Source organism: Epargyreus clarus, unplaced genomic scaffold (genome assembly GCF_041222505.1).
Source record: "Epargyreus clarus isolate Ecla_fem2 unplaced genomic scaffold, WU_Ecla_fem_2.2 ptg000015l, whole genome shotgun sequence".
Lineage (NCBI taxonomy): Eukaryota > Metazoa > Arthropoda > Insecta > Lepidoptera > Hesperiidae > Epargyreus > Epargyreus clarus.
Genome location: NW_027332223.1, coordinates 4,323,398 through 4,346,419, shown reverse-complemented (window position 1 = coordinate 4,346,419; position 23,022 = coordinate 4,323,398). Strand labels below are relative to the sequence as shown.

Sequence of the window (23,022 nt, the reverse complement as noted above, 5' to 3'; positions counted from 1 at the left end):
ATAACACCCAATCACAATCGCGTCGTCGTACAAAGGCGTCTCACCAGATCAACTTTTAATTGGACGCTCGAGCCCCCAGCGTTTACCGCCATTACCTTCTTGCCAAGTTCGCACGGTGGAGCGTCATAACGAATCAAGTTATAATTAATTAACGAGTTTAAACAAGTGTTCGTTTGATAACAGCTTGCTCTGTGCAGTTGTGACGCCTGAAGTGTGGCACATACATGATATAACCAAATAAAACTTTAAGTAGATTATGACGATGATTCTGAAGTTTCTAATTTTGTCCTAATTCGACGTATGTCTGCCTTATAACAGCAGTTCCAGCGCTACAGCTGTGTTCTGGTTTAAAGAGGTTAACGCAAGAGACACAAGAGTCATTCCAAATTAGTCCTCTGGGGCTAATAGTACGAGTACATTTGTAAACGGCTTCCGGTAGGAGTCGTAATTTTATTTAGAGTTTGGGACTACTTACCATTAGGTGGACCGTATGCTTCTTTCCTACTTTAATTAAGCAAAATCATATATATTGTCATACAGAATAGTACGTTATCGTATATCTATTTAGTAACGTTATCCCGATGTGCGAAGTTGCACTGCACGTTGATTAACTCGAACTCCGAACTGATTGGCTCGGACAAGCGCGCTAAAATGTAAACAATAATATTCGCTAGTGCAACTTTACATAGATGTATTTGACTACAACTATGTATGACAAGACTATGTATAGGAGTCTATCGGCGACTTAATCCACGTTCAACCCCGATCCACTCCGCTTCGCTACATACACCCTTATTTAACTTCTCTAGGATTAATAGTTCAACATTCTTGTTTTACTTTGGCGAATGTCGCGACGGGGAGGTCTTTGACCGACGCCATCCCGTCGCCATGGCAACAGGAATACCTACGTGATGCGGCCATGAAATAATAAGTGAAGGATAAACCCGTGCACGACATAAAGGATAAAAGGATCGCCGTGAATGGAGGCACGGCCCTTGGGGACGCTCCATAATTTTGCTGGTTTCTATTATTCATTAATACGTGACTAACAGTCAGGAAACAATGGATGTTGTGATGTGGAATCATTTGGAGTAAAGATTCACTTATGACACAGTCAAGTGAACCTATAAGAGTATTGTTTGCCAGAAATATTTTCGGTCATAGATTCTGACTGTGACTTAAATTATATATGCACAACATAAACTTAACACCACTAGGATTTCCTTTGCTTTAGATGCTATAATACAAATATGTAAACGCTTAAATCCAGATTAGAAATTAAAACTAATTATTTTGATATCTGCCTGGCCAGCGAGCGATCGTAAAAGCCTCTACGTAGCGCGTATAGCGGCAAATATTACTACACCCGAATTAAAATTATTTTCTAATATTAGGCGACGATTAAAAGTAATATCATGACAGTTTTTATACTAAATGTATTTTTTTCATTTTTTCACTCAATTTCCCATTACCAAGGAGTAATAGAATCTTGTCGTTTTTCACACAGCCCCTCTATTTATTTAACATTACTCCACCGTATTTACGTTGATGCCTCCAACGGCGCAAGTAACGTGAAGCGGAATTATGTATTTTCCTATCCCGTTCCTGATGTAACTGCTCATATTTCCTTACAAATATTACGGATATGAGTATAATGTATTGTGAGTACGGAAATTTTGTTGAGATGATTATGTAATATGTAGAATGATTTTTGTGATTGTTGGATGTTAATGAAGTAGCCGATTGGCTGCCAATGCAGTTTTTAATGATTGCACTAACCCTAACACACTAACTAAAACGGAAGTGTTATCGGTCATAGATGTGTGGCTGTTCCTAGGACTAAGTTGGAACTTCTCATGTAAGCCTTACATCTTACGGCACAATTTAAACCAGGATGTCATAACCCTGAACACTGGTCGTATACAATATTTTATCTAAAGACTTAAATCAGTGTAAAGGAGGGGGAAGCCTTGCAAAATTGAAAAGAGGATTTTTTCTTGTAACGTTCGTGTTCTCGAAAAATTAAGACACATAAGTGTAAAGCGCATCGCTGCCCTGGATTCCGGGCGTAGACAATAAGCTTTTAACACAACACCATCATCCATTTTTCTTACATTGTACAAAATGTATAATTTTGTTATGTGTACCGTACCGACCCAAATTTAATACAGTGTGTAAATGAACATAACGAATTCTGTCAGGGGTGTCAAAAGCAAAGTTTCCAAACCCAAAAGTTTGGCAAAAAGGGTCCCTTTTTTCAAGGCATCACCGCCGGTTATTTATTATGCAAATTCAGCGGATGAAATACAAACCAGCCATGGTCCGTGGTCATTTGCTCTACCTCGAACCTCCTTATCTTCTATTGTGAGTCTGGAACGCACATATTTTGTTATTCTTAAGTTTGCAAGTAAGGGATCTGTTGTAATGGAATGCGGGTCATGTTTACGTTTTTGACCCTCGATGTAAAGGAAGGGTTGTATAAGTTTGAAGACTGTTACCTGTGACATTTTAGTTCGCGAATACATGAACCTATTTGAAAGCTTTTATTATCCGAAAAGTGGACATTGGACTAGCAAATGAGCGTAACAGCTCATCTGATTAAAGTGGTTACCGTCGCCCACAGACATCTGTTACCGACAAAATTGATTTTTGTGTATGATCGCTAACATAACCTGGCAGATCTGACACCACTGAAACAGATGTGACGGTAGTGGTGCCGCAATCGATTCACAAAAGTTCTACTGTCACATATACACATAACAAAAAAATCATTATCTACATAATTAAACACTGTATATAAAAATTTCAACCAAAACATTGAATATGCTAATTACTCTTCATACGAATACAACTTGCAGTAAAATTCCCAGCGGACTAATTAATTGTAGTAGAGTTATGTTTACACTCATAGTTGTTTCTTTGTTGTGTAAATCAACCCTTAGCTCGCTATTACAGTTGGTTAATTATCTTTGCATACAACATTTGCAGAAAATATGTACATTAGAAGCTTATTTTGAATGTGAAATTTAATTACTTGTTTTTGTTAGTATAATAGTCCTACGAGTATTTCAGCTTAATAAGAATTGTAATGTATCGTAATGTAGTATTGTAACCAGCGTTGCATACCAGCGATTATTATGACAAAAAATATTTATTAATTATTTTCTTTACATATGATATGATCAAAGCAAAAGTACCCGCTCTATACATGAAAGCGGAAAAGCCTATAGATAAGCTGGAGGAATTTTCGCTCAAAATACGTAGTGTCTGCTTATTCGAAGAGATAATAATGAAATGAGAAACGGAATTCTACTTCAAAAATAACTTTAAAGCATTACAAAGTGGCTCTATTCGCTGCAAATCGATGTGAAAAGTCGGACTAAAGCTGAAAATAACCTGCCTTTGTTGAAGAACAAACAGCTTTCAACGATATGCCTAGAAATGAAATAAATGGACTTAAATATAAATGTAGGTATACAGGTGAGATACAAAGGTATGTTTTTTTTACGGTTCTAGACTTAAACCACTTAACTTAATTGTGTAAAGTTGATATCAAATTTATTATTTTAGGGTACATTTCGTTGTATTTCGTTTTTCTTTTGCCTTTGCCTTATCGTATTACTCTATGCGAACACTGTCGGTTGAATTGCATTAAATTTATTTACTTACACTAATTTAATATTGGTGTTGTTTTTTTGGCTTTACATTATAATAGTATAAGGGTTTTGTTTTATGTAATCTGCACCTATTTGGTATTATTTAAATAGCACACGGCTATGTCTAATTGGAGAGCTTAACATCAGATGGATTACATGTCCGTTTGTTATTTCAAAAATATGTTACACTGGTATCATCTCTATTTTTGTTGTGCTGTTATGCAACAGTAGTACAACCACTTCTGTTAATTGATTTTAGAATGTGACAAAGTAGAGTCACAGACTTTCCAACCTTGTTCTTAAGGGTAGGAACGCTTCATTAGCTTGAACGCCAGTAACTTAGTAGAAAAGTAGTGCTCAGCTATTATGCCTCGACCGTGAAGATCTACACTACATCTACATATAAGGTGATCGTCTTAGTCCTCAGGAGTGGTAAGGCATCGGTGACAGGCTTCAAGCAAGTGTAAAATTTTCTATATGAAATTGGTCACTAATTTCCTTAGGCAACCGTAACCACTTTCCATCAGGTGAACTGCACGCTCGATTACTACGTCAATGCCATATGAAACTACAATTTATCGTACGTACAATTTAATGACATCAAATTACGGATACGTGGGTACAGCACGGTGGCCGATGGACCGTGAATGGGTCGCGCCGGATCCGTGCACCGTTGCGCGCATTGTCGTCTTCCGCGTTGCATTCTATCCGGGCACGTGATGTGCCGCTCGTGTACCTATATCGTGTCATATCTTGAAACTGGGTATTGGTGGTCGAGAAACGAATGAAATAGTTGTCATATAAACGAATGAATACGAAGTGACAAGTTGGAAATATTAGGCCCCTTAAACATGCTTGTTTAAATGTTGTTTGTCTTGAAAATTACTATTTTACCTTCAGATGGATTGGATGCCGTTACCAATTTTAACTTCATAAATATGCGAAACGTTCAGGCACTTCATGATAAATCCATTTATATGGTTTGCTTTCCACCAACTATGCATTAGTTGGAAAAAGTATGAAAACGTGACAGCCATTTTTAGATTTTCACATATCTCGCTCATACGACCAACTTGAACGTTTTAGGATCCAGACAGAAAAAATATAATAAGAATCATAATTCTCTTTGTTTGTAACGAGATACCGCCCGCGTCTCTCACCCTCCATTGTATCATAAGCTTACATATTTTCGGGGTTAAAAGTATCATGTCACTTTACATACATGCTTTATAGAATATTAATTCTTTTTTCATAAAAATGTCGTGTTTGGTAGAAGTAACAATAAGTTGCAATTAAAGTAAAAAAAATATTTTTAAGTTTAAATATCGCAGAAATCAGCGTTACTTCGTAATCAAAGACGACTATTAATACAAGAGTATGTAGTTATACGTGTGCGTTCTGTATATGGGTGATTATGTAAACGACATGTATGAGGATGTAGGCATGTAATACATTTCAGATGGAATGTCTACACATACTGGCGTACTGCGTGTACGTACGTGTGTGCGAATAACGGACCGCATCCATATTTTAGCGGCCGGAAGTGAATTGCTCGAAACGCATACTAAAGCGGATGGAAGTTTATGATTCTCCATTTCCGAATTAGTGTAGATTTGTTTACAAATATTATTAGATAAATACAAATCAAAAAGATTGTTCAGGATGTTTACGATTCAGCAGTATCAGGATGTTTACTTGAAACTACGAATATAAAGCGATTAAAAATGTGTATATTAATTACGATATATTATGTTGAAATTTATACGCAACGGTTTCCAGGAAATCTATATAGATTTCTCAAGAAATATTAGAAAAATATTAACTCCATAGATGTGAATTATAAATGCTGTGCTATTTATTTCAAACTCATAGTTTACATCATATTTATTAAAAAATATGCTATTTAAATAGTGTAGGTACTAAAAAATATGCAGTTTACATAATTATGTAAGTAGATATTGGTAGATTTACATATTTGTAAATGGCTTCAGGTCTCAGGGCTCTAGGCGTAAAATAGGTTCTTTTATGGGGCACTATCTTAATTACGGACGGTTGCCACTGGACACGGATTTCTGAGACCGTTTTGGTGGATTACATTCACGTTTCCTACTTTGATTACATATTTTAGAATGGCCGGAAGCTTCGTAGTACGCTCAGCGCCGGCGCTTGTACTTTTATTGTCCCCGACGGGACAACTTGTGCTCTCGTCGGCCGCTATATATGGTAAACAGTCGCTGCTCGCAATCATATTTCTGAGTAAAAATAAGTTGGAATTATCTAAGAACAAGTTGCTGCACTAAGCAGTGCTTCCTTTTTCGTCTATATTAAAATCAGAGTCAATTACGGATAGTATGATACAGTTTTTCCAATAATAAAACGTTTTATTGGATTACTATAAACACAGTGTGCACACAAAGGTGTGCGAATTGCGATTTTAATGCGAATGTATGACGCGTATATTCAAAATAGTATTAATAATGATTAATGATTTTGGTCATACGCAACTTAAAGACACTTTCTACGCACCTTTAAACTCTACACCACAATTCTTTGTGACGTGGGTGCCATTGACACATACAAAGACAAACAAAAATGTATGTTCCTTTTAACCTACATATTTTTTTACTCAACACTGCGTGGAAACTGTTACAGACATTTTCAATTAAATATAGCTACAACGTTCTTCCTTCATTTCCTTTTGCACGATACGCAGCTTTATGAGATACAATAGGTTAGACCTAGTTCTATATTTATTGTGTTCATGTATGCCGTATGCGTCACCCGTGCCGGGGTGGCGAGAGACCGCTGACATTTAAAAGGTTATCCATAACACGCTAGATTGAATTACACTCTATGTTAGCAGTGTCACGTTACTAGAAATAGTATTGTGTAGAATGTAGATAAATGGACTATAGGTACCTATAATGTACAATATGTGCCTAAACCAACAAGCAGGGATAGTAATGTATATTTTTTTAAATTAAGGTAGGTAACTATGAGTTGTAAACGCTATTTGTAGGTTTGAGAAATTATATTATATTAACGTATTTATTGATAAAAACACATAATTATGTACATATGTATAAATTGTTAGACGATTACAAATGTGTAAAGTTTATGTAAATTCAGTGTTCTAGGCCACGCCAGCGTTCTATTCTGATTTCATTGCCTGGCTTGGTGCTAATGTTTACATAATGCCGAGATTTATGGACCTTATGTTCGCGAACCAGAATGGCTATCTGGACTGCTAGCAATTCTAAGCTGGCTCGTTACACTGGCCTTCGGTAAATCCGGAGCAAATAAAAATATCCAACAATAATAATTTCGATTAACTTGTGAATTCATTCCAACCCTTAATCAACGCCGACTTTTCTTGTCACGATGCAATTTAAAGAATATTTCGCACGAACCAGTGAAACACATCACGAGATGGGAACGCGATAAAAAATGTCATAAATATATGACAAGAGAAACGATGCGCGATTTGAAGTAGATCGTTGAAAGTGCAGATTTACGGCTTCATTTGTAACTTGGATGTCGCTTACCCAACACAATCGTCTCGTTATATTTTTCTCTATAAGGTAAAAACGCGATTCTTAGCCTTACGTTTATGGAAGCACTATGGCGCCGGCGTATCACGAGTGATGTGATGGTTTCGCAACGTATAGTGCATATGGTGCTTAGATGGTTGATAGTTTAGGTATATCTGGTGGCTCTCGTTGCAAGTATTTTTGGTATCAAAGGCATACTAAGATATACTTTCTGGTACATAAGTAGAATCGCTGTGTAGTTCAATCCAATATAAAATATAAAATGGGTGTCTTAGTTAAATATGTTATGTACAGACATTACAAAACTAATTAAGGCCTTATATTGTATTGTACATTGGGCAATTGACTAGAAATTTGTATAAAGTTACGTCAATAATTAGTTTGTCCCATTTGGTAGCGACGTAATAAGACGACACGTAATTAAACATAATTGTAAATACTATTGACACATTAAACTTACCACGAAGGGCTCCGATGACATTTGCGAAACGATCCGACGTCTGCAGGCGGAGATGTGGAAATGTCAAGGATTCACGCTTGTTTTATTAATGACCAACTGTTGATCATATCATGGTTAATGTTAAAAATTGCGTATTGCCCGAATTTAGAATTTTTTAAAAGGTTATCGGTAATTGCCGACACATCTTTATTCGATTTATGTTTTGGCACGACTCTATGTCATTTAAAAAAAACTTACTACTTACTTTTAGGGTAGGTACTTGAAAATTTAAGGACTTTTTCGAAAGTGACTCAACACATTTCATGTGACTGTGCTACGCATTGGTTTTTCCACACAACGGAAAGACTGGATTATATTTTCGATATCATATAATAGCTCATGACTTTAATTGATTTAGGATACCCATGGAAGGTATACCTCAGAATGAAAATGCAATAATTTGGATTCAATGCAGTCATACTAATAGCACCTATTAATGTATTGTCAATTACTTAAGTATTCCTAGTGCATTGTTATCAGGTAATTTATAGTACCTACCTATTAATGTTTTTCCGCAGTGTTTACATGAAGTAATCAAGCTCAATTATCTGAGTGGCGTCCTCCGAGGCATTTGCTCCGCGCCTTATTTTTTATGCGCACTATGATGATGATACGATACTTAATGATACGTAGCCAATGCTCCTCCTAGATCATTTTTGCTGTATTTTTATAAATCCTTGACGAAATGAGGATACTAACTAATGGTCGAGTAAATTGTACATTTTAAGTGACTTGTGCGTCCACTGTAATGGAAGTTATATTAGTAAATCGACTGCAATAAGTCATTTGCTCAATCTGGCTTATTAACATCAGCGCCTTCATACGAAATGGCATTGAAATGATAATATGAATAAAAGACGTCTTTAAGAAAACGAACACTAAGTTTTGACCTTAATTTTAGCTCAACAACATCACGCAATACTTAAAAGATTCAAAAATTAAGCCAGACTTTTTAAGATTAAATTAACTTTATTCGGTCTTTCTAGACATTGATGTTACTATAAGTAACAATTCCCGAAATGTTAAGTTAATGAATAATAATAAAATATTTTTCGACATCATATATTTCGCATATTTCGAGAGAGAAATCTAAAATTTATGTCTTTCTTGTTTCAGGGAACAAAACTATGGATAATAATGGAGTACCTGGGCGGCGGGTCGGCGCTGGACCTGATGAAGGCGGGCAGTTTCGAGGAGATGCACATAGCGGTGATCCTGCGGGAGGTGCTTCGCGGGCTGGACTACCTGCACTCGGAGCGCAAGCTGCACAGGGACATCAAGGCGGCGAACGTGCTGCTCAGTGAGATGGGTGACGTGAAGCTTGCGGATTTTGGTAAGTTTGCCTATTAATTGGAAGGTTACAATGTGTCCAACATCCAACACTGTGGTAGTTTAGTACTGTATGTACCTTTTCAGGGATGGTAGAGGTCTCTTCAACAGACTTATGTCTGTGGCATAAGTCTTCTCGACTTCTTTTTTTTGTCTTATAACAAAGAAGTACTTATAATATGTATATTATAAAGAAATTCATGTTACACTATTAGAACGTAACACTGTTTTAAAGGCACCTAACCTAATATCTTTACCCGTTTAAAATTTCTACGAGAAGAGTGACTCTCTGACCGTGACTCGACCCTGAATTTTTAAACACCCATCTAGATTCTCGACTGTGACTAATTTCACAGTCATTCATAGTCCGTGATCGTGGATGATGGATGATCGTGTTACACCCAGTTAGTGCCCAACCAGACCAGAAGGGTCCTTCCCATTACAACATAACAATGTCCTAGGCGTAAACAGCCATTGTTATTAGCCGGTAGTAATATGCCACTTGAATAGTTTCCGTTGGCGGCGGCCGCTCCTAGCCATAAAGCCCACGGAGCGTGGAGAGCGATCATGAAAACTGTTTTACAGCGATCGTTACGGTGATGCTCATATCCGTGCATTCCGCTGAGGAAACGGACGAATCAATGTCACATTAACGTGTCGTAATCGCGCATTCGACATGTGTTGTTTATTTGTTTATGTACTGTAAGGTAGGTACGTATAACTGACTGACACGCTCCAACTTAAAGTGGACTATCTTTGTAAATATTGATTATTTTGAGTGTTGAGACATGACATAGCTAAAGGCAGATCATACGCAGAAAACATCGAAATTTATATTATAGTACATATTAAATAAAAACTAAATCAAAAATTCAAGAGAACACAATAAATAAGGTACATGGATAAAAACATGAATATTTATTAAAAACAATGTAGTAATTACTAATTTGTTAACTTTTTGGTTTCATCTCTGATTTGAATAACTTTAATTAAACTGCTTAAAAATAACAAGAACATTCCTTACGTTGCAAGTTCATATTCAGCATCGTAAGCGTGGCCCAGTTAAAGTTTCTCCCGAAAGTTTTATCCTCATATGCGGAATCCGAATTGTGCGCCGGTTCGAAGTGTTTGCTATATGCTGATATGGTAATCCTCTTGCACGAAGTTCAGCGTTGATCAAAGACGTCCCAAACAGAGCGAGCACCCCCGCGACCCCTACAACTTACAATTGGCATTCCGCCAGCATCCAATATTTGAACCGTTTGAAAGAACGTGCTTCATGTACCGTGGCAGTGAAGACTAAATGTCCCTTTGCATTTGTTAGCATTGTAAAATGGTGCCAATACCTCCCCGAGCGGATTTGTTTTATAAGTTTGAGGGGAAGAAAGGGCGGGAACGAATGATTTCTTTAATGATAGAAGGGTTTTGTTCGACTTTTTTTTTATTTAAATTGAATAAAAGATTTGAAAAAAAAAAATGTATCTAATTTAAGTAATGTATGTTGTAGGATTTCACACACTACCTAAACGTAGTCACCACGTCGTGTATTGTTTATGGAGTATATTAGTCTTGGCATCTTCGTGCTTAATAACTTTTCCACCATTCCGAACCACAATCGTTGCCAAGTAGCGTGGTGGATTATTACATTAACATTTTTTACTCTGAGAAAAGATTCTTGTCCAGCAGTGAATCAGGAATGGGTTGATGATGATACCTATATAACATTACTGAACATCAATTGTACCTTTATATAAGATTATTTTTATAAGAAGGTTACTATACAATTCCAGGTGTCGCGGGCCAACTAACGAACACAACTAGCAAACGGAACACATTCGTGGGCACGCCCTTCTGGATGGCGCCGGAGGTCATCAAGCAGTCCTGCTACGACAGCAAGGCCGACATCTGGTCGCTGGGCATCACCGCCATAGAGCTAGCCAAAGGAGAACCCCCAAACTCGGAGCTGCACCCGATGAGGGTGCTGTTCCTCATACCCAAGAACAACCCCCCGCAACTAACCGGCAGCTACTCGAAACCGTTCAAAGAGTTCGTCGAAGCATGCCTCAACAAGGATCCGGAAAATGTAAGTTTTCCACCGACTTTTCTGATTTCTTTCAACTTATTCCAAACAGTCAACAAAGTAAAATTTCATTGTAAACTTGCTCTTGGATTGTTGTCTCGAAATGTTCGCTGAATTTGTATCGACATTTATGCAAATATTGTTATTGAAATATTCGTTTTAGTTTGAATAAGAAAATGTTGGAACTAGTTGAGTAGTTTTGTTACTAGCTTATTCGTTATGCATAAACTTTAACAATAACTTCGTAGTTTCTATAAGCGTTACTTTGAAAACGTATAGAATATGTCATTTCGGTTTTGGTAGTGTGCTAAATCTCTTTGTTAAACATGGTTATGATTTTTGTATTAATTTTGTAATCTTTTGAACATCGTCATGGCAGTTTAACCTACTTACTTCGTATCACATACATTTCTGTGCAAGCAATAATAGCTGCATTGATACACCTTCTGTATCAATGCATAGGCAAAGGAGGTAGGCTTGTATCTATAGTGCACACCACAAAAACGTATTTCGGTTTTTGTTTCTTGTGGATACACTTGAATTTCAAGGTAAAAAATAAAAATGTGTCATTTAAAACTATTGGCATACTTAACCAGTCATCTCTGGGTAAAAGGAAATCATGGCAGGCATAAAAAACAATTAAAGATGTTAGTTAGTTAGTTCAGTTAAGAGGAAAACGATAAATCAATAATTTTAATAAAACTAAGGCCAAGTGCATTACCGTCGTTACGATGTGTACATAACACATTCAAATGTAAATATTTTCAAAAATGTTTCAGAGACCAACGGCAAAGGAGCTGCTCAAATTCCAGTTTATCAGGAAGGCAAAAAAGAATTCGTATCTCATGGACCTCATCGACAGGTATAAGAAGTGGAAGGCGCAACGCAGCGAGGAGAGTGAAACGGAATCGGAGAATTCTGATTCGTAAGTGACATTAATTTTTATTACCAAGCTTTTAGCTTGTCCTGTATGTAGATAACAGAATCTTTGGACTCGGTTTTTACCCATTTTCAAAGGTCAAATTGATTTAAAATTTTGAACAATTATAATCGATAACAATATATGATTTTAATAATTTTGTTCATTCTCCTCATGTGGATGATAATGATTAACAATTTTCCTTGTGCGATTTAAGCGTAGTTTCATTGCATATTGTAAAAACATTTTTTTACTATATTTTACCCAAAAATACCTCTTCAACTTATGTACCTAAATAATAATGATAAAATTTATTTTTGAAAGTTTTTTATCTGACTCTACTTTTGTGTTTACTCATACTAATGCAAAGCTCTCCTTAGATGCCGCGGACTATATTTAATTAAATTTATAACGACGTATAATGAGAGTCCAAAGTTCAATAAATTTATCGTAAATGGGGGATAAATACATAACGTTGTATCGAGGTATATTATATTGAGTCTTTATCAGTGCAGCGGTCAGTTTGCGGTTTTTTGTTTACAGCGCGGCTTGCTCTACGATTTCCGCTTAGGCTGATATGTTAAAGGTCCTATTAGATATTTAGTTAATTAAAAGCTTATTACCTACTGAATCAATACAGATATTTGTATCTACGAAATATTATTTATGATTCATACCTAAACGTACAAAATAACTTGTATAATTATTCCTAAATGAACTAACAATTGTACATTTGTGCAGTAATTGAATTACTAATAATTAATTAAGTGTACTACGGTCAGATTAAAATGCTACAGCTGTTGCCATCTAGTAAGCAATTTGGGCATCCAGGGGTTTTTATCAATACATTAGTTTTTGCCCGTGGAATCGCCCGCGTTTAAAAGAAAATAACATACATAAAACTAAAAATTCAAATCAAATCAATTTTTTTATTCAAAATAGGTTCTTTACAGAGCACTTTTTGAATTCCTACCTTCATTGGAATGAAAGTGGCGCCATCTGGCGAAAATTGGTCGTACCAACTCTGAAACCTTAGTGGGCTCATGGACAACAACTTTGCTAAAGATCATCACTCGATCAAATTCATAGTTTACGATTTAATCCTTACTAATATCGATTAAAATAATAGACTTTTTGGTCCAAAAGATCGGTTCTCGGATTATTGGATCTTAGATCGCCATCCCTAGTTCCCATGGGATTTCCGAGATAAAAGCTATCCTATCTCGGGTCTCAGACTATCTTTGTACAAAATTTCATTAAAATCGGTTCAGTGGTTTAAGCGTGAAGAAGAGACAAACAGACAGACAGACAGAGTTACTTTTGGATTTATAATATTAGTAAGGATGAGTAGCAGTATAGCATAGCAGTAATAGCATGTAGTCCTCCTGGTGGTAAGTGGCTACTGCCACCCATGGATATTTGTGATCAACCCAGATAGGATTAAATATCCTCCTACCTGGTCGGCCCCAAATGCGCCGCTGTCTCTAAGTAACGCTTCGGAACAGTATGTCTACCTTACCACACAATAGGGTAAATCGTAGTTGCAACTTCTTCAGTCATCAACCTCAGATACAATATCTTAATATATACGCTTGTTTTCAATTCTTATGATACGACGGTATTTTACAATGTTTGTTTACATGTTGTGTTTGGTATCGCTAACATTGCGTATGTTGTGGTATTTCAGTGAGGACGGCAGCCGCGGCGAGAGCGAGCCGGACGAGCCGTGGATCATGACGGTGCGCGGCGGGGCGGCGGCGCGCGCGCTACAGCCGCACCCCCCGCACCCCACACACCCCGCACACCCGACGCACCCCGCGCACCCCACACACCCCGCGCATCCCACACACCCCGCGCACCCCACGCACCCGCCGCCGCACGTGCCCGCGCACGCCACGCCGCACGCGCCCGACGACAAGCGGCGGCATCACGATGAGCCCGGTATGTGTATGTCGTAGAGACTCGATCGGTACAGTAGTATATAGGGTGTCTTGAGAGATTCTTAACAGACGAAAGGTGACTGATCGGCACATGACGGTACAAAATAGAATGTTATAAAAGCTAGTAATGCGTTACATTTTGACAACTTTACTACTATGTAAACTTCCACGGATTTTGAATCCGCAACTGTAATCCCTTTTAGTGATTATAATTATAATAAATAAGTTATTAAACATACATATAGTTACTATTTGAACAAACGTACAATATTATTATCTCGCAATTAATCATTTACCATTAATCTTCAGTGATATCCGCGTCGCCGCCGACACCGAAGCAGAACGGCTCTCTTAGCGCGGGCGGCGCGGCGCTCGGGCGCGACGAGCCGCCGCCCGACCTGCTCGTCAAGCCCGCGCTCAACAACAATGCCAATGAGAAGCATACGGTAAGCATGCGTGCGTACATACACACGCACACACACGTATACGCCCACGCCTACGCCGACGCACACTCACACACACTCATACTCACACTTACTCTCACTCTCACTCATACACACACACACACACACAATACACGTGTGATGAGACGACTAGTAATTTATAAATAACACCTAAGGCCCACTTGCAATATTATTTTAATGGTTTTACGACGGATTTATATTACCAGGTGAACAAAGTTAAAAATATTTCTCAAGAGCAGTGTCAATTGACATGGCAAGAACCTAACCTTTAATGATCAGTGACATAAAATAGTTTACTCATCACATATTATTCCATGCAGTCTTAGCTAGTACTCGGTAGGAAATAGAAAAAAAAAACAAATTGCCATTTTCTGTGTCCACATTGACTAACAAAACATATGATCGCATTCCAGCCGCGTCAGTCGCCGAACATCCAGCCGGTGGTAGAACAGCGCGGTCCGAAGGAGCGCGAGCGCGGTGACCGCGCGGACCGCGACCGCGGCGACCGCGCCGAGCGCAACGAGCGCAATGAGCGGAATGAGCGCAACGAGCGCAACGAGCGCAATGAGCGCAATGAGCGGAATGAGCGCAATGAGCGCAACGAGCGCAATGAGCGTCCCGAGCGCGACGAGCGCAAGGAGCGCAGCGAACACGCGTCCTCCAACCGCGATAGCGTAGTGTATAATAAGGCGGTGAGTACTGGTGTATGTGAATATAAAGTGTTTAAATGGTACATCAGTGGTATAAAGCCTACGGCGTCGTTTATCAACCATGTGACGTTTTTAGCAACTTTTGAATTGCTACATCTCTCATGTGGTACCTCGTGGTTTTTCGAATATGATTACCTTGAGCTAAACATATGCCTACGAATATTTTTATTCGCTTATATGTTATGAATAAATGTTTGGTCGGACTTCAAGCTCCGAAACCTCCTATGACAGTCAGACAAACACGCGTTGTTGACATTTATTTTTTTACCTTTTTTGACGAGTTTACATTGATAGGTACCAATATTGATTGGTTAATTCCAGAATAAAGATGGATGCATTGGCCTGCCCAAAGACTACAACTGAAATTCTACCATCTACAGTTAAGAACTTAATTTAAAATTAATAACATAATTTTTCAGGCGTCGCCATTAGACCACAGAGGAGCGAATAGCGAAGAGAACAAAGTTCGACGGCACGCGTATCTCCAACAGCTCATCTATCCACTTTTGAATGAGGTACTTTTTATATTTTAAGGTTTTATTATTGGATTTGGACTGTTATTAAAACGAAATAATTATTATGTATTATATTTACGTATGCGAGTCCAATGTATAATGTTTGTGTGTTATATCTGCAGTTGTCGCGCAAGCACGGAGCGGGTGCAGCGGCGGCGGTGGAGGAGCTGCGACGCGCCTTCGAGCTGGCCGAGCGCAGCGCGCCGCACCTCACGCGCGCCTTCGTGCAGCAGGTAACACACTCGCACCGCCCCACACGCTGCCGCGCGCGTGTGTGGCGGCGCCGCGGCGGTGGAGGAGCTGCGACGCGCCTTCGAGCTGGCCGAGCGCAGCGCGCCGCACCTCACGCGCGCCTTCGTGCAGCAGGTAACACACTCGCACCGCCCCACACGCTGCCGCGCGCGTGTGTGGCGGCGCCGCGGCGGTGGAGGAGCTGCGACGCGCCTTCGAGCTGGCCGAGCGCAGCGCGCCGCACCTCACGCGCGCCTTCGTGCAGCAGGTAACACACTCGCACCGCCCCACACGCTGCCGCGCGCGTGTGTGGCGGCGCCGCGGCGGTGGAGGAGCTGCGACGCGCCTTCGAGCTGGCCGAGCGCAGCGCGCCGCACCTCACGCGCGCCTTCGTGCAGCAGGTAACACACTCGCACCGCCCCACACGCTGCCGCGCGCGTGTGTGGCGGCGCCGCGGCGGTGGAGGAGCTGCGACGCGCCTTCGAGCTGGCCGAGCGCAGCGCGCCGCACCTCACGCGCGCCTTCGTGCAGCAGGTAACACACTCGCACCGCCCCACACGCTGCCGCGCGCGTGTGTGGCGGCGCCGCGGCGGTGGAGGAGCTGCGACGCGCCTTCGAGCTGGCCGAGCGCAGCGCGCCGCACCTCACGCGCGCCTTCGTGCAGCAGGTAACACACTCGCACCGCCCCACACGCTGCCGCGCGCGTGTGTGGCGGCGCCGCGGCGGTGGAGGAGCTGCGACGCGCCTTCGAGCTGGCCGAGCGCAGCGCGCCGCACCTCACGCGCGCCTTCGTGCAGCAGGTAACACACTCGCACCGCCCCACACGCTGCCGCGCGCGTGTGTGGCGGCGCCGCGGCGGTGGAGGAGCTGCGACGCGCCTTCGAGCTGGCCGAGCGCAGCGCGCCGCACCTCACGCGCGCCTTCGTGCAGCAGGTAACACACTCGCACCGCCCCACACGCTGCCGCGCGCGTGTGTGGCGGCGCCGCGGCGGTGGAGGAGCTGCGGCGCGCCTTCGAGAGATTTTTACCGCATTAAACGCGAGCTCAGTGACTGCAGGAAAACTGAACAACCGACATATCTCAAACACATTAGTTTAATTTCGTAACACACTCTATACTCATACGAATGTGGGAGACATTCGACGAATGTACATGTAAGACTACCATTTGAATCTTCAGGAGTGGTAAGGCATCTATAAGCAGCTTTACGCAGATACGACTTAATTTTATAAAGTTACATGACTTTAAATTTTGTAAAGAAAAATACTAATACAAATTACCATTTGGATCGGTATGGATTCGTAAGTGACATAGTTATATACATGTGACATATTTTTTATATTACTTTTATTTTAAAAAGTAAATAACTAATTTAACTAAGGAAACTTCGTAACTAGTAGAAGCCTGCACGGAGATCCAATAAATAATATGTTTTTAATTCCATTATTGGTGTCGCAGGTGGTGCAGAGGGTGGCGCAGCCCGCCGCGCCGCCGCACAACTCCGCGTCGCACCACTGGATGAGGTAGGTACGGTCTTGTATCATCATTTATTCCTTTCATACCATTGTGCACGTATATTTCTCATCTTTCGATGTGATCAAACAACCTACACTTAATTTCTGTATGTTTTCATTAACTCTTAGAGAAATCAGATGGTTTATTTTTATACTACCGCTCATTATCAATCTCTACAATGTTTTGCCGTCTGAAAATCAAATTGACAATTTTTGAGTGTACCTACGCTACTAGCTTTTTAAAGAATAGAGGAAATTGAATATTACATATTTATACACGACATATTATAGTTACAGTTCTCCTCACACACCTATATTGTGGTGGCTCTCTTTCTATTTTCTATGTGGTTACACATTTTTTCTGATTCTTTAAAAGCCTAACCTAACCTAACCTAAATAAACAGGGGTTTAACACATTACTATCCCATTAGTTTCCTGTTTAAGTAGGGCTACTTACATATCATACATTGAACTCAAATATAATAATTCTATTATTAATTAAATGACAATATAATAATAATAGTATATTTCCCACAGGGACCTCTAATATCGCCTCGGCGTGGTCGCGTTCGCAGTGTTCTCCGCGGCTACACACCCCGGCCCCCCCCGGCCCCGCACGCCGCACCCCGAGCCCGAGTCGGAGCTAACGATGTGCCGAGTCGGTCATTTTTGCTATTCGAGTACTTTAGTACTCATATGAAAAAGAATCGAGTTAGTACTCGAGTCCAGAGAATTCCCAATGTCGAGTACATTACGAAGTACTCGAGTACTTTGTAACACACAGTCCAATAGCACGAAGACAAAAAAGGGTGCCTAAACTAAACTAAAATAAGACTGGAGTCAGTGTACGAGTACCGTCAGTATTCGAGTATCATTGGTACTCGAGTATCACTTATTAGTACTCAAGTATGCGAGTTTATGTAAGTATTCGAGTACTGACTCGAGTCGACCTGACTCGGCACATCTCTAGTCGGAGCCGCACGGAGCTGCCTTAATGTAGTATAGCTATCGAATACACACGACCAATCATAAATATCGTGCTAAGGGGGCATTCATAAATTTCGGTACACTTTGGTACACTTGAGTCCATGGTGACAAGCTGTGACGTCACATGTAATTGAAATATATGATGATGTATAAAAAATATTTATTGAGAAAATTATGTTGAAGCTGTCAAATTACAAAAGTGTGATGTCACAATGGAAGGTGTAATACCATACGAGTGTGACAAGGGCTGAATTAGAAAATAATTATACAGTGTGACACAATTTATGAATGTCCCTCGAGTTTCGACGGCCGAGCGACTCGGCTCGACGGCATGTAGCGTATTTTGTAACGAATTACGACAGTATTAAGCTGTGCCTTTTAAGTAATGTCCTTAATGTGTAGACGCGTCCCACGTAGTAAATAATGCTAACGCCGATTGAAGAATTTTGAAAAATGTTCGTAATTCACAAATTTTACACGAGTCGTTGTACTGGGACGCGGTTTAGATAATGTAAATGATATAATGATGTTCCTCACTACCCTTGTTCGCACCCTAAATTATTGTAATATTTCCTAATGTAATCCTAGTGCGTTGTGAATGCGGAAATACGTGTGGTCCGGTCGCAGGGGTGCGTTTGTAGACATGATGATACGTTACGTCGACGCGATCGAGTCTATAAACGGGACCGCTGAATATAAAATTATTGATTCCTACTTTATTATTCATCGTCGCTCTTCGTTTTGACAACATTGTCTGTGTGAGTGAGACGTCGGTTGATACGAATGGTGTTTTGACACGAATATCGGTCGATTAATTTTCGGGGAGACTAATTTTACTGTCCACTAATCTTTTAATTTTCATTATTTTCGTATAATGGAATTAGGCGCGAGTGCACACTACGATTTTTTATTGTACGATTAATTAGCGTAAAGGGGTTAAAAAGCCGTTTTTAAAAATCGTCTCGGTATACGCGCTCGCTCTAAAAGCGACATCTGCTGTGTATATTTTCCGTAATTATTTTGCAATATGTAATCGAATTGATTGTGTGTAGCCGCCATCGAGTCACAAAGTTGCAATGCCATAGTGTATTAAATAAAAAAAGATATATAACGTAATGAATACTTAAGATGGTTATTGTCTTATAATATTTTATATTCTGTGCGTTATTTATGTAAATATCACTTTTAGTTCCGGCATTAAACAAGGTTAAGGGCCATTCATGACTTGCCTCGAAATTGAGTATTTCAATTTGTGCTTCTAATGTTTCATAATGTACTATTTTCAGTAGGAAGTTATTATGCACTTGCTTCAATATCCTGCGCTTATAACTCATCTCATCGCTGTTATTACAAAACCGCTATATAATATGAAAATAAAGTGGAGTAAAACTTGGAATGTTCAATTTTAAGGTAAGATGGCGTTGGGGTTTGCGATTAGCCCTTTACATATTATACTTTATGTTAAATATGTTAGTAAAGAAAGCAATATGCAATGTAAGGCTAAGACCGCATTATACTTTTTACCATTTGTATACGTTCTTTTTCCATGAGGTATAACTTATTGCAAGTGAAAATGTAAAATGAAACATTGCGATGTGACAATTGCGAGTGCAGTCTTAGCCTTAGTTGCATATTTCACTAGTTTTCGTTCGTAACAGGAACTTACGTTAGTTATATTACGCCGTTTGTCACCGTAGTGGCAGGCTCTAGTAGGTTATAGAACCACAATAAATAATATAATTTGTCCACTGTGAGTCATGTTTAGTGTAATTCTGCGTGCGACACTCCGTCGTGAGCGCTTTTGTTTACTGGTATTGGATCTTTATTAATTTATAAATAATAAATAAATATTCGTGGAGAGCAGGTTGGCTACACTTCGCCAATATTTTGCCATAACTTTTTTTTTCTAAAAATTATTTTATACTAACACGAGATTGTGTGGAAGTCTGATTTGTTTGTTGTCAGTCGTCGAAATTCTAATGTATTTATGTTATTATGCTTTAGAAACGGATGTATCGAAACTTGTAGTGTTTCTTTAGTGTCATTCCAGACAAAAGACAATATTGTCGGCATTTATAGATAATTTGTATTTTTTTTTCGTTAAACTTGAATTAATTCTTGTTCTAACTAATTATTATGAAGTCGAAGCACCCTGTAAACAGACCGTTTATAAAAAAATGTTATGAAGTTAATAGTTTAGTTTTTGAAACTTAGTTCTTAGTTGTGTATTTGGTTAGATATTTTTATTAAAAAATAAATAAAACTGTGAGTAATTATGAAGTTCTAAAATAAAATTAATATTGAATCACTTGAAAATACTATGTTTAATATAATTTCGGTGTAGTGTAAGAGAAAGCAATTCGAGGTCACTTTAGTATTTCGTGTAGGGAGAGCAGACGCACCGGCGGCCTAGGGGTCGATATAAAGTAAAATAAACGAAACATGCTTAATATGCGACAATATTTAGCAATCGGGAGTATATAGAGTATATTATTATGAAGACTACAAAACAATTATTATCGCTGTGTAAAAATGTAAACCTAATATAAATGTGTAAATTGTGTAGTGTAATATAAAGAAAGCTGTTTTATGAAGTGTTCTTATAAGCGTATGGAGGAGGCTTCGTGCGAGCGGCCGCGGACCTTCCGCGCTCCGGAACTGATACATTTGATTAGCGAATCGTTCGATACATTCATTCTGTATGTGGTATATTTCAATCCTTACATTTTGCCTGATGAGACTGTGAAGGCCCAAGAAATATTTTTTCTAATGAACTAATTGTTTGTAAGAAAAATTAAGGATGAACGAGAGTATTACACCATTTTGCTTAAAATTTCGGATGTGCGTTTTTAAATTGAAATTTGAGAAATAAGTTTAATTTGGTATTACATAGACCTGCATAAACCAAATCAAACATGTTAGTTGTTATTTGGATTTATTAAAAATTTTGCATATCCGAAATGTAACTTGCATTTTGTTAAGCATATGAAATTAATATCCAAGTCTCAGTTTTCGCCAGAATCAAATGTCATTAAGTCCGGACTGCTTAAAATGTATATATTTATTAATTGATTTACTATTACTGAATATGTATTATAATATTATAAATGAGTACGTGTTGTATGAACAGTGTCTACAAAAGGCGCGAAGGGCCGCGCTCGCTCGCGCACCGCACGGAAGATGTTACGTTGATTTCGATGAAGAATCAAAAATTATTTTTCCACTCGATGGTATTATAATGGTAAATAAAGCGTGTAGTGTTAGAGGTGGGCGATAATTGTTGATTATTGATTAAATTAGGTGTTTGTGGCATTGGAACGTAGCGGGCGCGCTCGGCGTCGCTCGGGGGCTCGCGGGGCCCCGGTAGTGGTTCGTAGTTGTTACCTTCGGAGTTCGCAGATTGTTCAGGATCGCGTCGTTTGGTTCATGGGTATGTGATCGTATTGCATAGTTATAAAGGAATAAATCTATATTATTATTGTAACAATACAAATTCTGTATCCAGACCGATGGTGCACCGCGGAGGTCTCGCGCGAACTTGCATGAGCTTAATTATGAAACATCCCGCTCCGTGAATAACTGTGATATAAATAAGCGGCGAATCGCATCGGAGTTTACAGAAATAAGACACTCGACGGCTGCACATGGCGCTGCACATGTAGCCCCGCGGCTCAGTGGCAGCGGGTACTTGGGGCGAGTTTACATTGAACTAACATGATACAAGAGCTGGTACAATTGTATTCTTACTTAACCTTTCTAAAAATATCAGTCATTAAAAGTGCTCTGTAAATGTTTCAGGACCATTTGCATCAAAATAATTCATTAGTGCGAGCTAACCGCAAACTTTGATGTTTTACAAAACGCTTAAATGTATTACCATAATTACCTAACGCATATTTGTAACAAACAAAAAAGTCTCAATTTCATTAAAATATGCTTTGTACCGCTGCTTATAATAATAGCAAGATGCTATAATTATGTACCGAGAATAATTTGTAGCGTAAAATTCTAAAGCTCTGTAAGGCCTCCGTAAGTCTCCCAGGTCTTCGGAAGGCGCCAGGCCTCCGCGGTGCCCCGGTCCTCATGCACCAGTTCAGTTCAGCTCACGGCGCGTACCATTAGTGTGGTCAATTAATGTTACAGCGTCATTCTAACACGTTTATGTAGGAAACAAATTTGACTCTGAAATAAAAGAAGTTATTTAATTTTGGATATGTGTGTTTTATTTTCACTGTTATACTGAATTTTCCTATCCATACTACAGAATTCAAGTTAACTAAGGCGGTCTAATAACTGCTAAATATTTATTTAACATAGTGCCTTAGATTGGTTTACATTTAAATAAAGAAAAATATAGATGGTGCTAATATTACCTACTCAAAAAAAATGCCTATGAAATTCGTAGGAACTTAAAGTACCAGAACACCATTTCAAAAGAGGGTAAAAACAAATTAAAAATTGTCATTTTTGTCGATTACAGTTGCATGTGCCTGGCAACTCTGACCTTGAATAAACGTGTATAAAACAGTAATAAAACAACGGTATTATTTTTGTGATTTTATTGACTAGGTTATATTTAACATCTCCAGCTCAACTGGGCCGTACAAATTTACAAAATATAGATACC

The 23,022-nt window shown here is 39.2% G+C and overlaps 1 protein-coding gene across 3 annotated transcripts in view; it reads left to right on the top strand.

The window, feature by feature from the left end:
* The window catches only part of LOC140748358 (uncharacterized), a 116,017-nt gene extending 93,410 nt beyond the window's left edge, over positions 1 to 22,607 (top strand). For 2 of the 3 annotated variants that reach the window (XM_073081203.1, XM_073081201.1), the window contains 10 exons: positions 8,823 to 9,039; positions 10,826 to 11,118; positions 11,895 to 12,040; positions 13,722 to 13,975; positions 14,284 to 14,420; positions 14,852 to 15,130; positions 15,568 to 15,663; positions 15,786 to 15,896; positions 17,353 to 17,417; positions 17,946 to 22,607. In XM_073081203.1, coding sequence (XP_072937304.1) covers positions 8,823 to 9,039; positions 10,826 to 11,118; positions 11,895 to 12,040; positions 13,722 to 13,975; positions 14,284 to 14,420; positions 14,852 to 15,130; positions 15,568 to 15,663; positions 15,786 to 15,896; positions 17,353 to 17,417; positions 17,946 to 17,955 — 1,608 coding nt within the window. In that variant the 3' untranslated portion in view covers positions 17,956 to 22,607. Of the gene's footprint in view, positions 1 to 8,822; positions 9,040 to 10,825; positions 11,119 to 11,894; positions 12,041 to 13,721; positions 13,976 to 14,283; positions 14,421 to 14,851; positions 15,131 to 15,567; positions 15,664 to 15,785; positions 15,897 to 17,352; positions 17,422 to 17,945 lie in introns of all 3 variants that reach the window. The other variant, XM_073081202.1, reaches the window with a different exon arrangement.
* Positions 22,608 to 23,022: the final 415 nt, after the last annotated feature.